The sequence below is a fragment of the Phasianus colchicus genome, chromosome 2 (assembly GCF_987193195.1).
Source record: "Phasianus colchicus chromosome 2, bPhaCol1.hap1.1, whole genome shotgun sequence".
Taxonomy (NCBI): domain Eukaryota; kingdom Metazoa; phylum Chordata; class Aves; order Galliformes; family Phasianidae; genus Phasianus; species Phasianus colchicus.
The window spans coordinates 94872460-94894671 of NC_143437.1; the positions used below are offsets into that span (position 1 = coordinate 94872460).

General features: G+C 38.4%; 1 protein-coding gene across 4 annotated transcripts in view; it reads left to right on the forward strand.

The window, feature by feature from the left end:
• Positions 1 to 10135, forward strand: part of RNF144A (ring finger protein 144A) — a 63308-nt gene extending 53173 nt beyond the window's left edge. For 3 of the 4 annotated variants that reach the window (XM_031611145.2, XM_090136348.1, XM_031611146.2), the window contains 3 exons: positions 904 to 1051; positions 2374 to 2463; positions 5555 to 10135. In XM_031611145.2, coding sequence (XP_031467005.1) covers positions 904 to 1051; positions 2374 to 2463; positions 5555 to 5686 — 370 coding nt within the window. In that variant the 3' untranslated portion in view covers positions 5687 to 10135. The remainder of the gene's footprint in view (positions 1 to 903; positions 1052 to 2373; positions 2464 to 5554) is intronic. The other variant, XR_004169365.2, reaches the window with a different exon arrangement.
• The last annotated feature ends 12077 nt before the right edge of the window (positions 10136 to 22212 follow it).

Consider the following 22212-nt stretch of genomic DNA (forward strand, 5'->3'; position numbering starts at 1 on the left):
CACCCCTTGTCACCATTCCCAGCAAAGCACGAAGGAGCTCCTTCAACCTCTATCAGCAGCTCTTTTGCCCCAGCGGGAAAAATATGACTAGGATGTTGTCCTGATGAGTTCCTATTCATGTGCTCTTTCTGTGTGCTTGATCAGAAAAGAATCTCAGTTAACTTCATGGAAAGCTAGAATGCTTGATCTATTTTCCTTATTGTTTTCATTGCTTTTACTTCATTCTTTACCTTAGGTAAAAACTAAGGTGAGTTTTCTTTAGCGTTTTGAAGCTTAATGTGTCAGTAGCAATTTGTGCTACCTTCATTTGGAGTTTCATATACACTTTATGTATTCAAAGCATTTTTCTTTGACATGGTTGCCTATAGTATGACTAAAGATTTTATGTCCTTTTATCCAGCCATTGATTAAAGGGCAATCAGTTGATTCCCCATCAGTTAATCTTGTATCTCCCACTGGCAGTGGCTGCAGGAAGATACATTTTTCAAGCACATTTCAGTGTTTGGCATGCATAAAGGCTCTGCAGGGTATAAAGCTACTCAATGGAATTAAATGTTCTTCCACTGTTTCCTCTTTGTTGTGCCCACTGCACGATGGAGTGTCCTACAGTTTTACATAGTGGTACAAGACAAGAAGAAGAGGCACTGATTATAACTTATGAACCATGCTTCATTAGGACAGTGTTAGAGATGAAGAGATCAACTCTGAAATAACAGCATTCCTCAAAAATGGTTTTTGTTCTGGAGGGAACAAAAACTAAAGAAGATCCTCAAGGAAAGCAGAAACATGCAATCTCAAGATTTTTTTGAAAAAGTAGGCATAATTTCTTAGCACAATTCTTAAAAATTCTTCTCTAATCTCTCATGACCGCATATCTTATAAGTTCCTTACTGTCTCTGACAGTTCCGTTTTTAAAATGGAAGAAGATGATGCTCCAATCAAGCGCTGCCCAAAGTGTAAAGTTTACATTGAACGAGATGAAGGATGTGCCCAAATGATGTGTAAGAACTGCAAACACGCCTTTTGCTGGTACTGTCTGGAATCTCTCGATGTGAGTAGATGCAGTACACTCTGATTCTCAGGAGAAGTTCATTGTTTTGCTATCCAGCTGTCTCATTTATCAATTAATACTAGATCATTATCTTCTGCATAACTTGATGCACTGGGACCCACCAGAGCTGATGCTGGTAATTTAGTAGAATTTGTTTATTCCATTTTACTTGTCTGACCTGTGTGATCTTAGCATTTTGTCCATGTGTGCTAGGAAATAATTATTATAAAGTAAAATTTTGTGAATATATTCTGTTTTCAATCTTTACGAGACATGTATTGTGGGAGTTTTTGGCCTCTTTTTTAATACTGCTTTATTTAGCACTGACTTTTCAATGTTCCCTTTTGTGAAGAAATTACAGGGTAAGTATAGCAGTGTTCTCAGTTCTGTGGAAGTTTAATAGACAAACACTAGATTTGGTGTGTCACCATGCAGGGGGCTAGAACTTGGATTTGTTTACTTGTTATTGTTTCCATGGGACAAGAAATAGATCTCATATATCAAAAAGAATGCATTGTTACTCTAACACCAGGAATTTGTCAGTCTATAAGCTGCTGCTGTGTTTACATTTTTAAAATCAGCCTTTTATTGTGCCCAAAGATCAGAATACATACAGTATACAACATCTGTTTCCATGTCCGTTTTATTTTATAACATTGTTAACAATAGCAAAAAAAAAAGTTTTAGGCTCCCAAAAGCTACTCAGAGTGTTCAAATCCTATGGTTGTCCCATTTTAATGTTTTACCAACAGGCCTTTAACAATTGCAAGCTTGTTAAATGCTCAGTTAAAAAGGAGTGTTCCCCTGATACTTGGATTGTTTGTAAAAGGATGATAGGACAGATCATTTCTCAATCATTTCTCAAAAATCTGTATTGGCCTTACTTTTATTTTTCAACTAATAAAATAAACCAAGCTTAGGAAGCCTGTGGTACAAGTATTTATTCTCCTTTGTTCCTTATGAGTGTGTATATAATATGTGTTTTGGACAGCTTTTCTTCTTGGATCCTCTTTCTAAACTTGATATTAGCATTAAATATTTGAGTGCCTTTGAGAGAACAGATTCCTTATATACACTTAAGACTTCCTATGCAAACCCATTTGTGAAGAGACTTAACTGTAAACAAAGGCACTTTGGAAAGGTTGAACCTGGTCATGTCCACTTTATCAAACTTTTACCTACTTGTGCAATTTTTGGTTTTAAGTTCTCAGAAAGTAGCAGTCTATAATTTGAAGAACAGTTTGTATTTCTGTATATTGTCTACCTTTCCATTTAATATTTTGTCAGGTTTATTGCTTACTTTTCTATTTAATATTTTGTAGGATGATTTTCTCCTCATACATTACGACAAAGGACCTTGTCGAAATAAGCTGGGACACTCCAGGGCATCTGTTATTTGGCACAGAACACAGGTAAAACTCAGATCTTTAAAAGCACTGTATGGATCTACAGAGAAACAATACAGTAACAGTGCCTTTCTTTGCCTTACTCATTTTAACATCTCAAAGTAAAATTCTGTTCTGAATGGTAGCTAATGTCCATAGCAGGTTTAAAGAGGGCAGCAGCTTGGAGAAAAACAGTTTGCTCTCCCAGAAAGGACACTCTGTGGCAGAAAGCCATGGAAAACTATAAAGGATTATGTTTGCTGAAATAAGTAAAATACCAGTTCGAATCTGTTCTCAGTAAATGTGGTGGAAATCTGTTTTGCCAATACCCCTACAGTCAAATGGGAAACTCATCCTCCAAGAGATTTTTTGCTTCCAGTACAGAACTGGAAAGAAATAAGCCTGAGTATGCTGGATGTGGCTCTGGGCAGCCTGGTCTGGTGGTTGACAACCCTGCACATAGCAGGGGGGTTGAAACTAGATGACCTTTGTGGTCCTTTTCAACCCAGGCCATTCTACGCTCAGTATCTTGCTATGGCTTCAAGTTGACTCACTCATGGAGGTTAGATAGAGTTTGGTAGTCTAGCGTATAACCCAGTGACTTATTAGTAGTTCCAAACATGGATTCAAATTGACAATTACAAAGAGTCTGAGGATACCTCTTGTAGTCTAGAATCATTCTGACAGGACCCAGTTGTGAATGCTTGTAATAAAAGCACTGTCTGCACTACCTTCAGTCATGTAATATAAATGCCAGTGTGACTTAGTCTAACCTACTGCTGTAAATTAGGCAGTCATTTCAGAGATAACAGAACATCTGGGTATCTAATTTATCTCTTCCTAAATTAACTCTCTGCCAATAAATATTTACCTTAGCCTGGGAGGAAGTAAGTTTCTTGAAGTACAGGTTTCTTTCTGTTTGAGAATAAACCTGAATTCTGGACAAACAAATGATATGAGAAGGATCACGGCCTTCTCCCTCCACAGCACTGAAGCTTATGTACATAAGCTTTCTTTATATAATAACGAATGTAATAGAGGGGATTCACTCTATATTTGGATTCTGTTCTCTGCAACAGTAGTTAATACAAGTGTAATTGATTGACAGTATGTTTGATGTTCTGGTCATTGATGAGAAAAAAGAGTTTTCTTCCAATGAAAATATAGTTCTGCTGAACCTACTAATGGCAATTCAATGTTGAATTCATTTCCCTATGTTAAGTTTCTTTGAGTATTTATCTAGGGAAAATTGAAGTGAGACTTTGTTTTATTGTTTGTGGATTTTAAAAAAATGATATATTTCTTTTGGCCAGAAGGAATGGTTTGGTGCTGCATAGGGCAGTGACTTCTTCAGAAGCAACTGAACCATGTGGAAAATAAGTAACCCTCAGTCAGCAACCTACTGTTAAAAAGAACTAAGAAAAAACCAACCAAACAAAAACAAACAAACAAAAAAACCACCAGAAAATTAAAGTGAAACCTAGCCATGTCTTCAATAATGCCATGATGAAGCTGAAAGGAAGCTGTAAATAGGCATCTCATTAATATTGGCACTTGTTGGTCCAATCCAGTGACTAGGTATCTACCAGCTTGGCTCTATCTCATCTCTAGTGTACTTTATTGCATGAGCTGCAAAGAGGTAGGCAAAGCCAGTTACAGCTCATGGTTTTCGAAAAAGATGAGAAGTTAGCTTTATTCTGTGTCAGTAGCAAATGAATGCAGAGAGTAGTAAATGGAAGTTGCATCAGACTGTCAGCAATTCCAAAAAAGAATGAGTAATGAAATGTGCACACCACTAGAGCTGCAAAAGAAATTTCTCTTGGCAAGAGAAAGTACTATTAGAAGAAGGAGGCTTGATCTCCTTCTCCCTAGACGGCCGAAGGAAGAACCTGGTGCAAGGTGAGGAGAATGACTGGGAGCTGCTCATCGTTGTGCTGTTTATCCCACAGCGCCATCTCCTGCCACTGCTGCTCCAAAATGCCTCGCTCATAGAACTGCAAGAGAGAGGTACCTAGCAATCAGCAAGAGAAATGGTGCATGGCAGGCAAAAGCACTCGTAAATCATCCCTTCTCTTCCAAGGCAAATTAAATATTTGCCAGCTAGTTGAAGTGGCATATATAGCCCTGGCTAGGAGAATTCTTAATGAGGACTGCACTGTAATTTCATTTTGCCTTCTGTTTCAAGGAGTTGCGGGCAGATTAGCATTCCCCTCCTGCCTCCATTATTCAAAATTATTCACAAACACTCTCGTGTGAATAAATCTAAATGATTTTCTTCAATAATTTGCAGGCATACAGTTGCAGCTGTCTATGACAAATGAGAAACTTCCTCAAGCAATGACCCTCTGCCTAAATTAAAAAATAAAAAATAAAAAACTAAATTAAAAATCCAAATCAAACTCTGTAGAGACTAATAGTTTGGCACACTGAGAAGATGGACGATTTGATGTCTTCAGCCCCTTCTGTGAAGGGGATGATCAATAATGTAAATGAAAAATACAAGTGCTCTTAGATAGAGTTAGGTCATATCCCCTGAAACAGCAGGATTAGCTCTGGTCAGACTGCAAAAAAAACCCACAGACATTAGGCATACGCATAGTTGGTCTTCAGCCCATAGTGTTTGTAGTCTGACTAGGATTTCCAAGCTTGTGTTTCTACTGGTGAGAAGATTCTCCACGAACAACACCAGAACCTTGACTGCTTATTTTCAGAACTTTCTCCAGTAAAAGAGGAGAACATCTCAAGTAGGAGCCTGTCTTGTAGTCTCGATCCTGATATTTAATAGGCTTGATCAAGAAAAAAGCATCTAGTTGGTTGCTTCATTAGCTATTCCAAATGCAACAAAAATAAAACAGGCAAATAGCTGTTTGCCTCACATTGTGAGATGGAGCTGAATCATGCAGCATGGTTCTGACTGTAGAAACAAAACATGAACATTTGCTCTCTCGTGCTTGCTGACTTGAGGAGTTGACTATAGCATACACACAGTAAAAAGCTGCAGCTCTGGTGAGGCCAGTGGCAGTTGCTGAGATTCTTCCAAAGGACACTGATGTTATGCTGATGTCATCAGAATCTAGACAGGTATCATCCTTAACAGTGCTACTCCTTTCTCTTGCAGGTGGTTGGAATCTTTGCAGGATTTGGTCTTCTACTTTTGGTGGCCTCCCCTTTCCTTTTACTTGCTACACCATTTGTTCTGTGCTGCAAATGCAAATGTAATAAAGGAGATGATGACCCTCTACCTACCTAGACCAAGGGAAGATTGGACTCATTACAACATGTGTTTTGGTTTTATTATTGCTGTTGATGTTTCTCTCTTGCACTTACATTGCTGTAGCCTTACTTGCCCTGTTCTGCTTTTCATTGACTCACAGTCTTGGTTTCAGGAACTGTTGCATAGATCAAGTTGTTAATAGACAAAGACAGTAATGAAAGGCAAGTTTGGTGCTTAAGGGAGACCATGGACCCAGGTAGCTATCTGAAAGGAAGAGGTGATATTGCTAAAACATAATGCAAAAGGTTTCTCTGGCCCTGCTGGAAGACTGGGAACTGTGCTGAATGACTTCAACAGCACAAGCTAACAATGCATATAAATCAAAACTGCATATTTGTTTGCTTCAAAATTTGATGTCTTATTCCTGTATGTATGTAAGTTGTCTATCATTTTAATTGGATAGTCAACTTTTTTGTGTCTTTACCATGTTTGTTATGTGTTTTTGTTAATGCTATCATAACATCCTTTTTAATGCATATTTTTCCAAGTATAACAAAGTCAATAAGGTGCATATAGGCCATCCAATGCCTTTCTTGAAGTATGGGGAGGGACAAAGGGGCAAAGTTGGTCCTGTTGCCTTCCTGGAATATTTTGAAGTCGTATTAGAAATGTGTTTGACTGAAAGCTACGTTTTTAAAATAAATTGATGAAGCTGTATGGTTGAGTGGAGACACAAACCTGCGATCTAATCAAGGTTCTTTTAAAAATGATGGTATTGTTACCACTGGACCACTAGTGTTTTTCTGAATTGTTATTTTTTGCTGTTTGGAGTTCTGCTACACTTACAGGGCTATGTAACTTCTAATCCAGGTATCTCCATCTTTTTATATAGATAGATAGTCTTATTTAAACCAAATGTGTAAATAGCAGTGCTATTGAAATATTTTGGGAGTTCAGAATAGTTTGTTTCTGTCTTTAGGGCAGGTATTAAAAATACAGGACTAGTTTTACTATTTAGCAAACTCTTGGATTATCAGTGAATCTTTCCTTCTAGGTATAAAAATACATCAAGATCATCCCTGTAGTTAATAATAAAAAATGCCTGGGATATTTGTGGAAGTTAACATTTAAACTACTTAGCCCATTATCAGAGTTAATATCTATGGTGTGTGCTATTTAATAACAATACTGTGATGAAACAAGTTTTCATTTGATAAATAATTACTAACTCAATGTAATAATTTTGCAGAATTCAGTGCTGTGTGTTTCCAGGGTAATAAAGTGTGCTAGTCAACCTACTGTTAATCATTGTAGTTTCTCTTTAGTAATATTTTAGTTGGAAACCATTTTGTTTTGATTTGACAGCTGGCAGAAATTTGATTAATAACTTGTCTCCATGAAATATGAAGCACCTGAATTGATGCGCATATCTGCGTGTAATACTAGAGGAAAATCTTCTGAATGATGTGTAGACTGAAGTTTGACTACATTTTTTTCATCATTTATTTCTGTGCTTTGTCAGTGTGCTGAGATTGATGAATACGTTGAAGCCAGGATAACTCTGCACTGAAAATGTATTAAGCCTCTTAAATGCAACAGCTTCTGGCTGCTCTTACAGGCTGGGAATTTGATTTCATAGCTCAAGCATGAGAAAATAACTGCTACTTTTCATTACCTTTTATTTTATAATATTCACCTGCTAGACAAAAAGACTGCAGAGTACAGTTTTGATATGGGCCGTTTTTTGGTAAAACACCTCTTGGATTTCTTCCCCTCCCTCTCTTCCCCAGTTTAATGGTCTCCAAATTCAAAATGTGTCTAAACACAGGTTTTAGTTTTGGGAAATGGAGGTTATCTGCAATTCACTTATTCTACTTGATTTTCATGACTACAGCCATGATTATATGAAGGAAAAGGACAGCGGATTCCCAACAGTCTGAACTCTTTTTGATGTGTTCAGCTTGTTTATGGCAAGGTACAGCTCAGATCTTTAATTGTAATATCTGATTTTTGTTATCATAGTTCTTTTATATGTCTTTGTTATTAAAAATTATTTAGCTGTTCCAAAATATCTGTAGGAAAGCCTGAATAGTGCATATCCCATCCCTGGTGGAAGAGCACTGTTTAAGCCCACGTGCCCCAGGTCACAGCTTCCAGGTGCAGAAGCAATGGCAACCCTTCTGCAAAGGACAGCTTCCTGCAGGTAAGCTCATAAGGCAGGGTGGTAAAGCTCAACTACGGTCTTTCATCCTTGGCCCTGTAGTTCTGTTTAACTGCAGAAAAAGAAATGGATGAAAGGACATAAACATTTCCTGGGTCATTAATTTCCTCTAATTAGAAGCACTAAGGGTTTTCCCTGTATGTGGCAGTGGCTGATGATAGGAAATAGCCGAGGTGTGACCACCTGCTAACAGCACCTGGAGTGTCCTTGTCTGAGATTTGATTTCTACTGTGCCTTACTTAGAGACAGCCTTTCTGTGGCAATATAGTAAGGCTGAAGATTCCCACAGTATTGTGGTCAGTTAATAATCAATGTCAAAATTGATGTATTTCCAAATTTTAAAAAGGGAAAGATAAAGAATTCCTTCAAAAATATGGACATTTAAAAATGTATATAATTGATACTTGCAGATAACATTATATATAATCAGAAAAATTTGTACTTCTGTCAGCGTATCTGATCTCAACATACTTGAATTACTATGGGAGATTTTTATTACATATCTCTTGATTCATATCATGTTAGGGTTGACTATATGCCTGCATATATTTCCCAAATACCTAATCCTTTCAGGTATGCTAAGTATCATTCTATGTATGTTCTCGGGGATTTGGTTTTGTCATGTTTCTTGTTGTTGTTTCTTTTAATTTTTTTAAATGTTAGGTCTTTTTCCAACATAGCATATTTCTGTCAATGATACATTGAATTTGGGACATTCTTATGTTATAGTTTCTGTTGATAGTGAGATTTGATACCCTTATGTGGAATTGTAAATACATTATTATAAACATTTAAGCCCCGTGACATGGAGAGGTGAATGTCTGCTGCTTTTCCGCTGAAACTCTGTTACAACAGCTTTTTAGATTTTCATCTGAAAAAGAAGATTTACTGCATGATTTCTGTTGCATTTTTTATAGCTATGCTATTATTTAGTTTGTTAGCATTGTCTTATATGCTGTTTTTAATGTCTTTTGTAACAGTACATTATTTGCACATTCTGTTGGGGTGAAATAGTGTCTTGTCCTGTGAGCACAGGACTGAGCGTGAAGTCCAGGCTCCAGAGACTTTGATCTCCCTATACTTACCATTGGGCTCAAGTTAGCCCTGAGAGAGATCAGCAGAACAGTGGCAGTAGCACTGGGTCTTCCCCACGTGACATTGGACAAGTCACTTATCTCCTTTTCTCTCAATTTAACCATCTTTTACACGGACGGGCCAATGTTCACCTACCTCACAGGAGAGTTGTGAGGACAAATTCTTTGGTTTTAAGGCCTTTCAAGATTCTCTGATGAAAGGTTATATATAAATGCTTGCAGTAGATTTATATTAATACTTCAATTTAATTCATATTGTGTTTCAACCTAAAACCTCCTACTATTGACTTTAGCATGTCAAGAATTTGGGATACTTTCTCCCATGTACCAAGCAGCATGATCTTCCCTCAAATATTCAGGCCAAATAAGAGCTGAATGGTGAAACTCTTAGCTTAGTTGATACCCTGACATGCAGGAAACACAATCAAAATTAGAGAAAAGCTCTCTTGCTTATAGAGCTGACGATAAAAGATTCATGGATCAGAAAAAGATGAAGTGCTTTTCATTTAAAATTGGAATGGGCAGGAAAATAAAAATGAAGTTTCATGCATTTCATCTGTAGTTCTTTTACTGCATAGGAATAAATATGCTTAATATAGACAGTTTTCATCCCAATATGGTGCAGCATGCATAAAGCTTTGTGCAGGTTAGTTCTTTAAAACCAAAGCTTATACGTTTCACACATATTATCTACAATCCAGAGAAAAACAGGTAGAATGGTGGTTGTTGATGACAGTGATATTAAGGACATCAAAAAAACCTGCATCAGTGCTTAATTGCTAGTGCACTTATACTAAGTAAGGCATGCTGTTTGTGTTTAGAGCCCTACGGTCTTCATTGTTGCTTTGATTTGTGTATCTCTCATCAGAATTCCAGAAACATTAGGTACAGGTACGTGGTACATAACGGAACCTTTCTTGATCATTTTATCATGGATGTATTTTAAAACTTGCATAGGGATAAGCATGAAGAAGTCATGCATATGTATAAATAATGTATTTGACCAAGTGTAAAAACAGTTCTGTTGATGTATTTGAAATGTAAGTACATTTTGTGCCACTAACACTGTGATGTATAAAAGAGCTGTTGAATGCCTTTTAATGTTGTGTTTTGTACTTTGAATCATATTGAAGAGTTTAATTTGTAATTTCAATAGATATTTTAAATGAATGTGTCTCTTGTGATTTTTCCAAGTCATTTTTCAAGGCTATGAGTCCACTAAAGAAAAGTACTTCTGTTATGGTAGGACTGCTTATACTTACCTGCCTCTCCTTCCTTCAGAGCACACACAGCTTTGATGACTTCCTCATTTCTGGGCATAGCTGAGGTTTCTGTCTCCTGGTGTCCCACATGAGCCAATAGAGTGAATCTGGGCATCTCTGGAAGTGGACCCAACCCACAACCAAGTCTCTGGTACACCTCCTGTTGCAGGCATTTCTTGTAGGCAATTCCTGGGTGAATTTTTCTCCACTGTGCATCACTCTGAGCCATGAGTATGTGCTTGCACCACAGGTTTGGTTCTGATGGAGGTGATTGCAGCAGATCTCTCCAGAGAGAGTAGTTAGTATTCACCTCAGCTGCTAGTACTGAGGTTGAGATTTTAAAGGCAAAGTCCAACCTCTCGAACAACAGAATGTCTTTAGCTGTGTAACAGTGGGAATTTGCTCTCATGTCCTTAATTCCATTAACAAGCAGTTTACATTCTGTCTAAACTGCAGTTTTGGATGCAATCTTTTCTTTGGTCCCCCATGGTTTCTTTCTTACTTGTTATGAAATAGTCCTATTTAAAAAAAAAAAAAAAAAAAAAAAAAAAAAAGGCCCAATCTATTGAAAAAGAATATGGTGCGCATGGCTCATATAAAAATGTGTGCTTCACCCTTTATAATTTAAGAAAAAGCAGTTATTAGCTGCTACTCACTTACACCTTTAATTGAACATAATGATTTTTCTCCTCAAGGAGAAGAGCAGTTGAGGTATTTTCTTCGATTAATTTGTCAGAAAGCAGTGCATAAATGTCAGGAGGGGGTTGAACAATTCGTGGAGCAGGTATCATTAACAAAGCAATCTTTCTACTTTCTTCCTCTGCTCCCAAGGTCTTTAGCTTCCAATTAGGCTTTGTTTTGCCTTGCAGTTTTCTTTAGAGAGGAGAGTTAGTTTTCAGTCACTTGCAATTTTCCTGCAGTTTGGTAACATTCAACCTCTTGGGCATTTCCTCAGTCTTTATTCGAGATTCAGCTTACCTTGCCACACAAAGGTTTTCTTACTAATGTCTTCAAGTATGTGACTGGGTTTCTGTACAAAAGGTCCATAATAAGAGAACCAAGAAACTGTAGAAAGAGAATGTGAAGTCACAGATTTCAAGGTCTCACCTGTCTAAAATTAGAGTATATAAGCAAACTAGGAGTGGTCCACAGTAACTCCAAAATTGTACCTGGGCACTGGGTGGGAGGATGACTCATAATCAGTCCAGTAACTGTCCTCCAGGATCTGAATGATTTAGACAATCAAATACTACAGCACAAAAACGTAGCAAATAGACATATAACTGTACGGGTTCAGTTACTTACACTATGGTGTAATGCTAAATGTTGCCACTGCCAACACAGAAGAAAGTGTTTCCAAAATAAATTATTTTGGCTTTCAGTTTTAGTTTTATTCTGAGGCCACAGAGGATGTTTCTTACAGGAGATTTTCTGCTTACCCGACTGCAGCACATCTAAACTTAAAGTCTGATTTTGTGCAGGATAGGTAGCATTTTCTACCCACACTCTGCTTTTTGAGAATGAAGACTGAGCCTTGAATCTGACACCACCTAAGTATGAGGTTTGTCCTAACTTTCATCTTTCCCTTAACTGCTGTCAGTCAGTGCAAAAGCTCAGCCATTTCCTGGAAGGTGATATGTCCCTTGCCATCCTATGCTGCTTGTTAAGGTAGCTGTCTGGACAACCTAGTCAGCTTTTTTTCAGCCACTTAAAATATACTTCTTATTTTTTTCCCACCCACTTTGACCACAGAAGTCTAGGCCACAGGTTTTGTCCAGATACACAACATTTCTATAGCTAAAACTGAGCAAAGCATCTTTTTACTCTTTGAGTCCTTAGCACAAGCACTGCTTTCAGATACCAGGTGCAAATTAGAACCAGGTCACTCTGCTCCCATATGGAATTTCCAGATCAATGTCTGTGATAATGACTGTGATTCACGTAGACAAATGTTTCAATGAGGTAGATGATGCAAACCAATTCACACATACAAACAACAGAAATTCAGCCTTTTTTTTTTTTTAATTTTTTCTAGCTGAAAATGAAATGAATGCTATAATAAGTACAAAATGCTAAATTTAAACTTCAGTCCCAAAGAAGACAGCCCCTGGGAGTAAGTTGTAGGTATCCTAACTCAATTTGCTTTTCTAAAATCCAATTGTAAATGTGTGTGTCTAGCCCATGTGTGGTACTTTATTTTTATGCACAGCATGTTCCTAAATGTCAAATATGTCTTCTAGTTAGTGTAGCATATCTATGTCTTCAGGAAGTAGAAATTCTACTGCATAAATTTGTAGAACAAGAAATCTGATCCTGGAGCAAAGCAAGTTGTACATACTGAATAGGCTGATAAAGACTCTGGGATATTTTTGGCAGCTTTACATGAAAAAAGTGTGTTGGGAATAGAATTTAATTATTTCTTCTTTCAAAACACTGCCTTTCTCCCCCCCACCCCTCCCAAGTAGCTGGAAAACTAAAAATAAAGGCCTGTAAATGTAAGTGTATGCTATGAATTGGGTGCTCAGAGCCCATTAAAACAGATTAGTGTTCATGTTACTTTTAGTGAGTTTGTGTTTTAATTTTAGGCGTTCAATAGGCTCCGCTTAGTGGTCCTGCTCACCTTGCTGTGAGAGTGAGCGTGTGCAAAAGGGAGCTGTGTTTGTGAAATGGATTTTCTCTGCCAGTGTCTTGTTTCAGTTGTCAGAATTTGTCTGCAGGCTTGGGCGTTCCTGAGATCTGCACTGTTGTGTTCTTTGAGAATGATTAAAAACAAGTACACACATTGTTTTTCCTCTTTTGTCACTTGAAATGGTGTTTTAATGGGTGGCAAAAATGCTGCCTCAAAAGTTTGAGGTCTCATGTTTTGGCTACAACACTGACATTTTGTGAGACTAACTGCAGAAGAAATGCATACAGATTTAATCTGAAAGTTGCCTTGTCAAAAGGGAATGATGCAGCATTTATTTCTTCATTTTTAGACACACCCATTTTGATTGTGTACATGAGGCTTCTACGTTGGGTACAGGTCAAATGAGTGACACTTGAGCTGGAATATGGATAGGCTTTTCTTTAGTGCATTTTAAAAAGCACTCAAAAGTGTATTTTAAGCCCTTATGCTGCCATGAGCCAGCAGGGTGCAGTCTCTGAACACAATTACAAGCAAAAAGAAATAGCCGTCTTTGAGAGTACTGAACAGAAATCCATATGAATGACATTTCCAACTCAAGCTTTTATAGTATATGTTTCAAAATTTGCACAGAATTAATTGTAATGATATCTTGGCTAAAAATAACAATATTGTGATGAGCCTGCACACTATGCTGGTGCTCTGGATATTAACATATGTTACTGCTCCTCTTCTCTCAGAGTATATAAACCTTTTCTGAAAGTCAAAAAGCCTCAGTGTTTGAACTTTCAGGAACCTGATTTAAGCACAGAGATGTTTCAGTCCATAAATCTAAAATGAGAGAAAGGTCTGTTTCAAAATGCCAGTTAGTCAGAGAGCACTGATTAGTCATACTAAGAAAAGGAGGGGGAACACTAAAAATCAGTTAATTCCAAACAGATAATGCATTGGCTAATAATATTGCACCTTCCCTATATTTTATAATTGACGGATGTTGTTGCTGAGCCAAATTATTCTCTTCTCCCTTCCTACCCACGCCTGCTGTCGTATCTGTGTTCGTCAATACAGATGTTCAGCAGAAACAATGCAACTGTCCAAACAATAACTCCAACCATCCGTTTAGCAGTCAACATGTTTGGCTGAGGAGGCACTCTACAATGAGTGTTTGCTGTGAGCCCTTCTGCTTCTCTATTGCTCTATTTATATGCAGCCAAATGTTTGTGTCTCCTCCCCCCACCCCACATCTGTGTAATTCACAGTGAAGAGTTAGTTTCTAGTATTTGTTGTAGCATGGAGATGTGTTTCAGGATCCTGCTGGCACAAACACAAACCATGACTGCTGATGATTATATAAATGTGGTGTCCCGGCTGCTGCCATCTTCCTGCCAAACTTCCAGGTACTCCTATGAACCTTCTGGGTCATGCCAGTTCCAGCCTGTTTGGGACGTGTTTGGAGCATGGTTTTCAGCTGGTTCCAGCTGTCCTTTGCAAGACCCCACAAATATCTAATCACAGAATCATAGAATGGCCTGGGTTGAAAAGGACCACAGTGATCATCCAGTTTCAACCCCCTGCTATGTGCAGGGTTGCCAACCACCAGACCAGGCTGCCCAGAGCCACATCCAGCCTGGCCTTGAATGTCTCCAGGGATGGGGCATCCACAATCTCCTTGGGCAACCTGTTCCACCACCCTCTGAGAGAAAAACTTCCTCCTAATATCTAACCTAAAACTCCCTGTCTTAGTTTAAAATCATTCCCCCCTTGTTCTATCACTATCCATCCTCATAAAAGTACAATTGGTGTAGTTTAGTGTGTCTTACCAGACTGATAGCACATTGTTCTCAATATCACCGCATGTTCAACAGTTTTCCACAGCTTTCAGCGCTGATGAGGTGGGTACAGAATGAGAGACTTCTCAAATGCAGACCACCTTTGGCCTTTTGGTGCTGCCTGTGACTGTCACAATTTCTTGGCAATGGTAAATGGTTTCTAGATGCAGAGCAGCATTGTACTTGTATGTCAAGGACAACTATTGGGAGACATGTGTCTTCAGGAGCCACATCACTGATCTCCAGGTAGGAAACAGAAAACAAGGAGATCCCAGGCAGAAAAGCAGAGAGGCGTTGGGAAAAGGCTCTCTATCTGTTACTTCTATAAAATGAGGCTGAATATACAATGAGGTGATAAAGAAACCATATATGGTGCTTAGTGCCATCACCCTTATCAGCAGTCTTTGTCCATTCCCTTATCATCTGAGAGCAGTCAGTAGAAATGCCTGTGACCATCTCTGCTAGAGGTGAGGGTCTCCAGATATGTGACAGGCCCCTAGAGATGACTTTGGTGTTCTTGGTGTCTTACTTCAAGCAGCAGTTATTGGTCTCAGTTGGGAGCCTGTGTTACGCAGAGTTTTACAAAAAATAAAAAAAATAAAAACACTAATGATGCTTCAACAGAAGGATTTTACAGAGCTTTATTGTGTTGAGAGTTCATCAACCACATGTGTGCAACACGGGAACTATAAAAGCTCCTGGATAAAGGGGTGTTCAGCTTCTTGGTAGGGGAATGAAAATCTTTTCTATTTAAAAGAAAATCTCATAATCTCTTAAAAGTCCATTAAAATGGTCGGAACATGACGTTCCAAAAAATTTCCACGACTCTCTGGAGTGCCTTACATATCCTTCATTTAAAATAGACCTTTGCACCCTGAGGAATTCAACCTCTCCTAGCATCTCTGAAGAGCTAATATGCAGATAGTGTGAGGTTTGTATGCTGGCTGTGTGGGCTGCATGCTGCACTCTGGCTGAGCACTGCTCCTGGTGGCAGGGAGTGGGTGGATGCAAATGAATATTAAGTAAAGGTAGCCCGCAAGAATTAGAGAAGGTGCTAATCACTTGATTTGCCAGAAAGAGAATCGGGTACACTAAGCAAACATTTCTGAATCATTATGATTACTTCCTTAAATAAGCAAGATTTCAGAAGATATCTGTCCTACAACCTTCCACATCACAAAGAAGAAAATCCCTTCTGCTGCTTACTTTTATTTCACTAATATGGGATTTTCTTACAATTTATAACATAAGAAAAAACAAATCTCCAACCAGCTCTTGAGTTCTTTTCAATGCCTGGCTTGTTCTTTTTCATGCCTGGTGTCATGGCAACAGGAAGAATTCAAAATTAAGTATAATCCAGGCAAGATGGCCTCTACATTTGTTTGATGTTGATTTTATCCTGGCCTTGTGATTTATCAATGACACTCTTTGCTATGGAGGACTTTTCTTTCTCTGGTGAATAAATTCTGTGGCCACTAATTTGAACATGTAGCAAGCTGCCAATGACCATTATGATAGAATTAATATTAAGATGTGATATGAAACAAGATTCAGAGAGACAAGCAGAAAAACAACAATAAATGATTAAGAGAAATAGATCCTATCAGTCTTTAGTTATTTTTACCTGTGGGTAAAACAAAACCTGATCTTTTTTAATATTAATAGTTCAGTGAGTGTTGCTGTTAACAATTTATCTAAAATTATTCGATTTACAGACTTAGATATGGGAATGTATTTCATTTGAGAAATGTTCATTGCCTGCCTTGATATGGTGGTGCTTTAGCCTGAAAGATATTTTGAGGGAACTCAAATGAAAAACTGAACAGAGGAAACTCAATGAAAAACTGACGAGGCCTAGCAGGCTTTTCACTTGTGCATTCATATACAAAGTTCCAACTTCTTCATTTTTGTCTTCTGTTCTGCATTGCTAAAGTCATATTACATTCATTTTCCAATATGAAGGACTAGGTTTAAGTTCCAAAACTTCAGATTATTTTGATTCAGTTCCTTGCTCTGCAGTTCCCCTCAGACTGTGTCTCTAAAGCTGGTCGACTTTAAAATGTTGTACACAAAAGGCTCACCAAAGAATCGTAAAGCAGATACAGGAAGGGTTGCTCTCACCTCCAACTAAAACAGAATAACAAAGCTTGGGGGCTAAGTGGCAACCAACTTCTCTTGCAGGCAAGCAAGAAGATTTTGTTAAATATATGATGAGGTTTATCAGCAGCTTCCTCTGGAAAGTATCAGATAGTATTATTTTGTAGCCAGACTATCTGTTGTTTGATTTGTAAAGTAGAAAATGAAAATTATTTCAATATGCACACTGCAATTTATAAATTGCATGCAGCTCTCTGTTGGAAGTCATTTTATTTTATTTTATTTTATTTTATTTTATTTTATTTTATTTTATTTTATTTTATTTTGTTTTGTTTTGTTTTGTTTTATTTTGTTTTATTTTGTTTTGTTGTGTTGTGTTGTGTTTCATTTCATTTCATCTCATTTCATTTGCATGTTCTAAATGATTCCCAAACGTGTTTAACCCTCTGTGGAACTTAAATGGTCTTGCTATTGAAAGTTTGCACAAGTTTGCTTTTGAAAAGGCAGAACATAGTGTCTGTATGACTTTCTGTGTTGATTTTGTTTGTCTGTTTTTCAATTAAATTAGCACACATTTTGACCTGAATTCTACATATACTTAGAATTTTTTGAATTTAGATTTATGTTATATCTTAAATAACACTTTTAGCTTTGGTTTTGAACTGGGCCTGGAATGTCATGAGTGTGTTCTCATTCTGATGAAGACATACAGACAAATGTCATACAGACAGATGGATGGGATTCACATTGTTCACATTCTAAATTCAGATATCTGTATCTGCTCTGATCTCCTAGTCCTACTTTATTATTTGCTTTTAGGACCTGGCTTGTATGATGGGTTCAGGCCTTCTATAGATTTGGCTACACTAAGATGACAGTATATCAGCATGGTAAAAATGAAGTATTCTAATAATTTGTGAGCAAAGGTTTATTAAATAACCAAAACTAGCAGTCTACCATTATTTAATGGCAGGATGAATATTCATTTGGAAAAAAAGAAAAAAAAAAAAAAAAAAAGCTGTATTCTGGTGCTACTTCACATTTAATTCTTGATTAAATGAAGGTTGTAAGAGAAGTCCTTGATCTAAGGTGATAATCCCTCAGAAGACAGGCACTAGGCACTAGTTCTGAAGACTTGTGAATATCACCATGATTCAAGCCTCGGCAAGCAGTCAGTGTTACCTGGAGGGCACTTTAACTGGAAGTTTCTCCATCCTTATTTGCCTCTGATGCCTCAACAGAAGTTCTAGGAGATATTGCATAAGATGTGTTGATGACAGTGGAAGTTCCAGGAGATAATTACATGCAAGATGTGATATACAAAGTTGGCATTAGGGTTTAGTGGTGTTGCACAACTATTTTCTGGATATTGTTACTAATTCCTATCTCAGGACAATAGCTACAGATTGCAACAATTGACTAAGAACATATGAGAAAAGTAGCAATAAGCACTGAACAACGCGTTGGCAAATATCCTTCAGGAAGAGAGCTGGAGAATTCATCCACTTACCAGATGGATGAGAGAGGTCCAAGCACATTTCCTAATTCCTCTTGTCTCCACATGTGGAGCACCAAAAGAGACAAAGACTCTGTTAAATGAAGTTTTGGAGAAGGAAATATAATTGCTCAGTTCTTCAACAGAAATGTTCCGTGGGTATGAGCGTTTTCCCAAGATGCAGCATTGGGAATAGCAGGAGTATTTTCTGTGGATGTTCTAAGGATGCTGGATGGGAAGAATGAAATTTAAATAAATAAATAAATAAATAAATAAATATTTTTTTGTTTGTCATTACTTTCACAGACTGGATACACGTATCATTAGGATCTGCTTTCTGAAGAAACCTGGAAGGCAAAAGGAGAGCGAGCAAGAGACAAGTGAACAACTTTTCTGGGCCCCTCACTGCAAGAAAGACATTGAGGCCCTGGAGCGTGTTCAAAGAAGGGCAACAAAGCTGGTGAGGGGTCTGGAGCACAGGCCTTATGAGGAGCGGCTGAGGGAGCTGGGATTGTTCAGTCTGGAGAAGAGGAGGCTCAGGGGAGACCTTATTGCTCTCTATAACTACCTGAAGGGAGGTTGTAACGAGCTGGGGGTCGGCCTCTTCTCTCGTGTAACTGGTGATAGGACTAGAGGGAATGGTTTCAAGCTTCGCCAGGGAAGATTCAGGCTGGATATTAGGAAATACTACTTCTCTGAAAGGGTGGTCAGGCACTGGAATGGGCTGCCCAGGGAGGTGGTGGAGTCACCGACCCTGGAGGTGTTCAAAGAACGTTTGGATGTTGTGTTGAGGGATATGGTTTAATGAGAACCATTGGTGACAGGTGGATGGTTGGACTGGATGATCTTATAGGTCTTTTCCAACCTTAGTGATTCTGTGATTCTGTGATTCTGTATTCTGTATCTCTGTCACTCATTTTTGACCACAGATGATACTGGAGGGTTCATAGCACCTGAATTCCTCTAGAATGCTTTCAGATAGTTCCACAGTTTACTATTGTAATTTAGTTTAGATATTGTTTCCAATAACATTATTTTCAATGCATGAAGATAATGAGACCCAAGTAGCAATGCTATAGACAGTGCAGTAATCAAGAGCATTGACTTACACCAATAAGCCTTCTCTCCCATGACCACACTCCTAAACCACCACTTCTGCACTCAGTTAGCAAAACAGCAAGACTACACAGGTAACCGAAGTGAATATGTTTAACCAGTAGTCAACTAAACATGGGAGAGAACTAAGAACCTAGAAACACTTTGGATATGAGCAATGTCAGCTGAAAATCTGGCAGGGTGGATTTATAGCCTGACAAGGGACAAAAAAATGAGATAAATATATAGAGGAGAGGCATTGAATAAAGTAGATGAGGACACTGCATTTATTTAAAAAAAAAAAAAAAAAAAAAAAAAGCAAACATCTGTGCAATTAAAAAATAAACACACATATGCAAATACAAGAGAAAGGAGAAAAAGCACCAAGTGCAAATTAAACAAGTGTAAAACGGTGGTGTGAAAAGCCATGCATACGGTGTTTTGTAGAACACCTATATATAATACTATTCTTAATGTTTTTGATAAGCCATCTGTGTAGAAAAGTGCATATCAAGGTTATTCTGCACCTACAATGCAGATCTGTTCAAGCCTAGGCTGCAAGCAGGACACTTTCCTTAGTGACAGCACGTTCCCATTGGCTGAGCCCAAATGGATTTACTTTCGCTCAGTGCTCCAGCCAGTGTCACTGAAAGGAGGGCATATTTCTTCTGAATACAGGACAAGTTCACAGACCAAAACCTGTGAGCTTGTAGCCATAGCATCTCATCACTTACCATTTATTAAGAGTCACGTGGTTGTAAAGGTTGATGAAGCAGTTGAAAGGATGCCCAAGGGAAACTCCTCTTGACTACTGGGAGTAAAAGAAAATGAAACTGAAACTAGAGAAGAATTTGACCTTAGCAGAAGACGGACTGAAATCAGGGACTGGCACCCTTTCAGAGGTGTTGTGCCAGTCAGTATTTTTGTTTCCCAAAATTAGAGGTTAAGCATGCTGATAGGAAGCTGCCGGGAGCCAGAGGCACTGCTCAGCCAGACCACACACAGCTGGTGAAAGGTTCCAAGCCCCGAGGAGAACAGACAGGTCTGGGAACTGCAGCCTTTGTAGGAGGCTGGGCTGCTCCAGCTGATGCTGGCCCTGCTGGTAGGGACCTGATGTCTTCCTAATAAAGTATAGCTGCACACTGCTTTTCTGAAATCTCTGACTGATTTTCTCATACTTTCTTTCTATGAGCATTTTATTATATCAAGCGTTAGGAGCAAATACTAAGACCAGCATCTTGGTTGCCTTAGTTACCTTGCAGTAACACAGCAAGTTCCCAACCCACATCAGTCTGGGATACACACTGCAACATTAAAAAGGTGTTTAAAACTAACAGAGATTTGCAAGGGAGCCTTATTTCTTAAAAATCTATTTTTATCTCCCTCTTATACTCATTCAATGATAGATTTGCAGTGTCTGTGTTTGGTGTGTTTCATTTCCTCTACACTGTAGCATCATTCATTTATTCGTTTCACAGAACACAGCAGAGTTCAGAGCTGAGCTTTTCTCCCTGATTTGCTCACTTTTTTTTTTATCTCACCTAAGCTGGATGGCTACAGATCAGATGAATAGATAACTAAGTTACATGACAGTCAGTGGAAAGAAATAGTACCTCTGGAGTGGACTGTCATGGTTTTTCCATAGGTATTCCATATTATATTATTTCACGAGTGCAGTGAGATTTAGACTTGTCTCTAAGGTGTCTGAAAAAGATGAGATGGGATGAACTGCTCTTTGCTCACTCGGTCCACTGTTGCTGAAGAAACCTGGGGCTGGTTTCCCAGTAGACTAACCAGACTGACTGCAAAGATGAATTGTTAGAGCTATTTACACTGATTACAAACAATTGGCTGAGCTCTCTTGAGTTAACTCAGCTAAAACACAAGGAGCCATCTTTCCAACTTTCTGTTTATTGTTGCCTATAACATCAGATATATAGGCATGCCTTTTTCCAGTCCACCATTTCCTTTATTCAGAGGGAGGTCACACATAAATTGTCCATTTCAGGATATTTACAGCTTGAATCCTGATCAGTTTAGGTAATACTCCTTCTTTCCATTCTCTTCTAATTGCTGTGTTTCTCTTCCAGCTTAACCACAGAACATAGGTGTCAGTATTCCTCCACTTTGAACATTCATAAGTAGTCTATCTGGAGTATTGTATTCAGGCCTGGAGCCCCCAGTACAAGAAAGAGCTCTTGGAATGAGTCCAGAGGAAGGCCACTAAGATGATCAGAGGGCTGGAGCACCTCTCCTACGGAGAAAGGTTGAGGGAACTGGGATTGTTAACTTGGAGAAGAGAAGGCTCCAAAGAGACCTCAGGCCTTCCAATACTTGAAGGGAGCATATATACAGGAGGGGGAACATCTGTTCACGAGGGTGGATAGTGATAGGACAAGGGGGCAATGATTTTAAACTAAGACAGCAGAGGTTTATGTTAGATATTAGGAGGAAGTTTTTCTCTCAGAGGGTGTTGACGCACTGGAACAGGTTGCCCAAGCAGGTTGTGGATGCCCCATCCCTGGAGGCATTCAAGGCCAGGCTGGATGTGGCTCTGGGCAGCCTGGTCTGGTGGTTGGCAACCCTGCACATAGCAGGGGGTTTGAAACTAGATGATCACTGTGGTCCTTTTCAACCTAGGCCATTCTATGATTCTATGAATCTATTCTTTTATCGCTTCTAACTCATCTACATTTTATGGATAAACCAAAGATTATCTCAAAATTTGCTCAGCAGGACTCTGCAGTCATTTACTATTGGGAATGTATCTATTCACATCATTAAAAGTTGCTATTTGTGAACAGAAATAGCCTTGTGTAACAAATGGAATAGGCTTTTTCTTG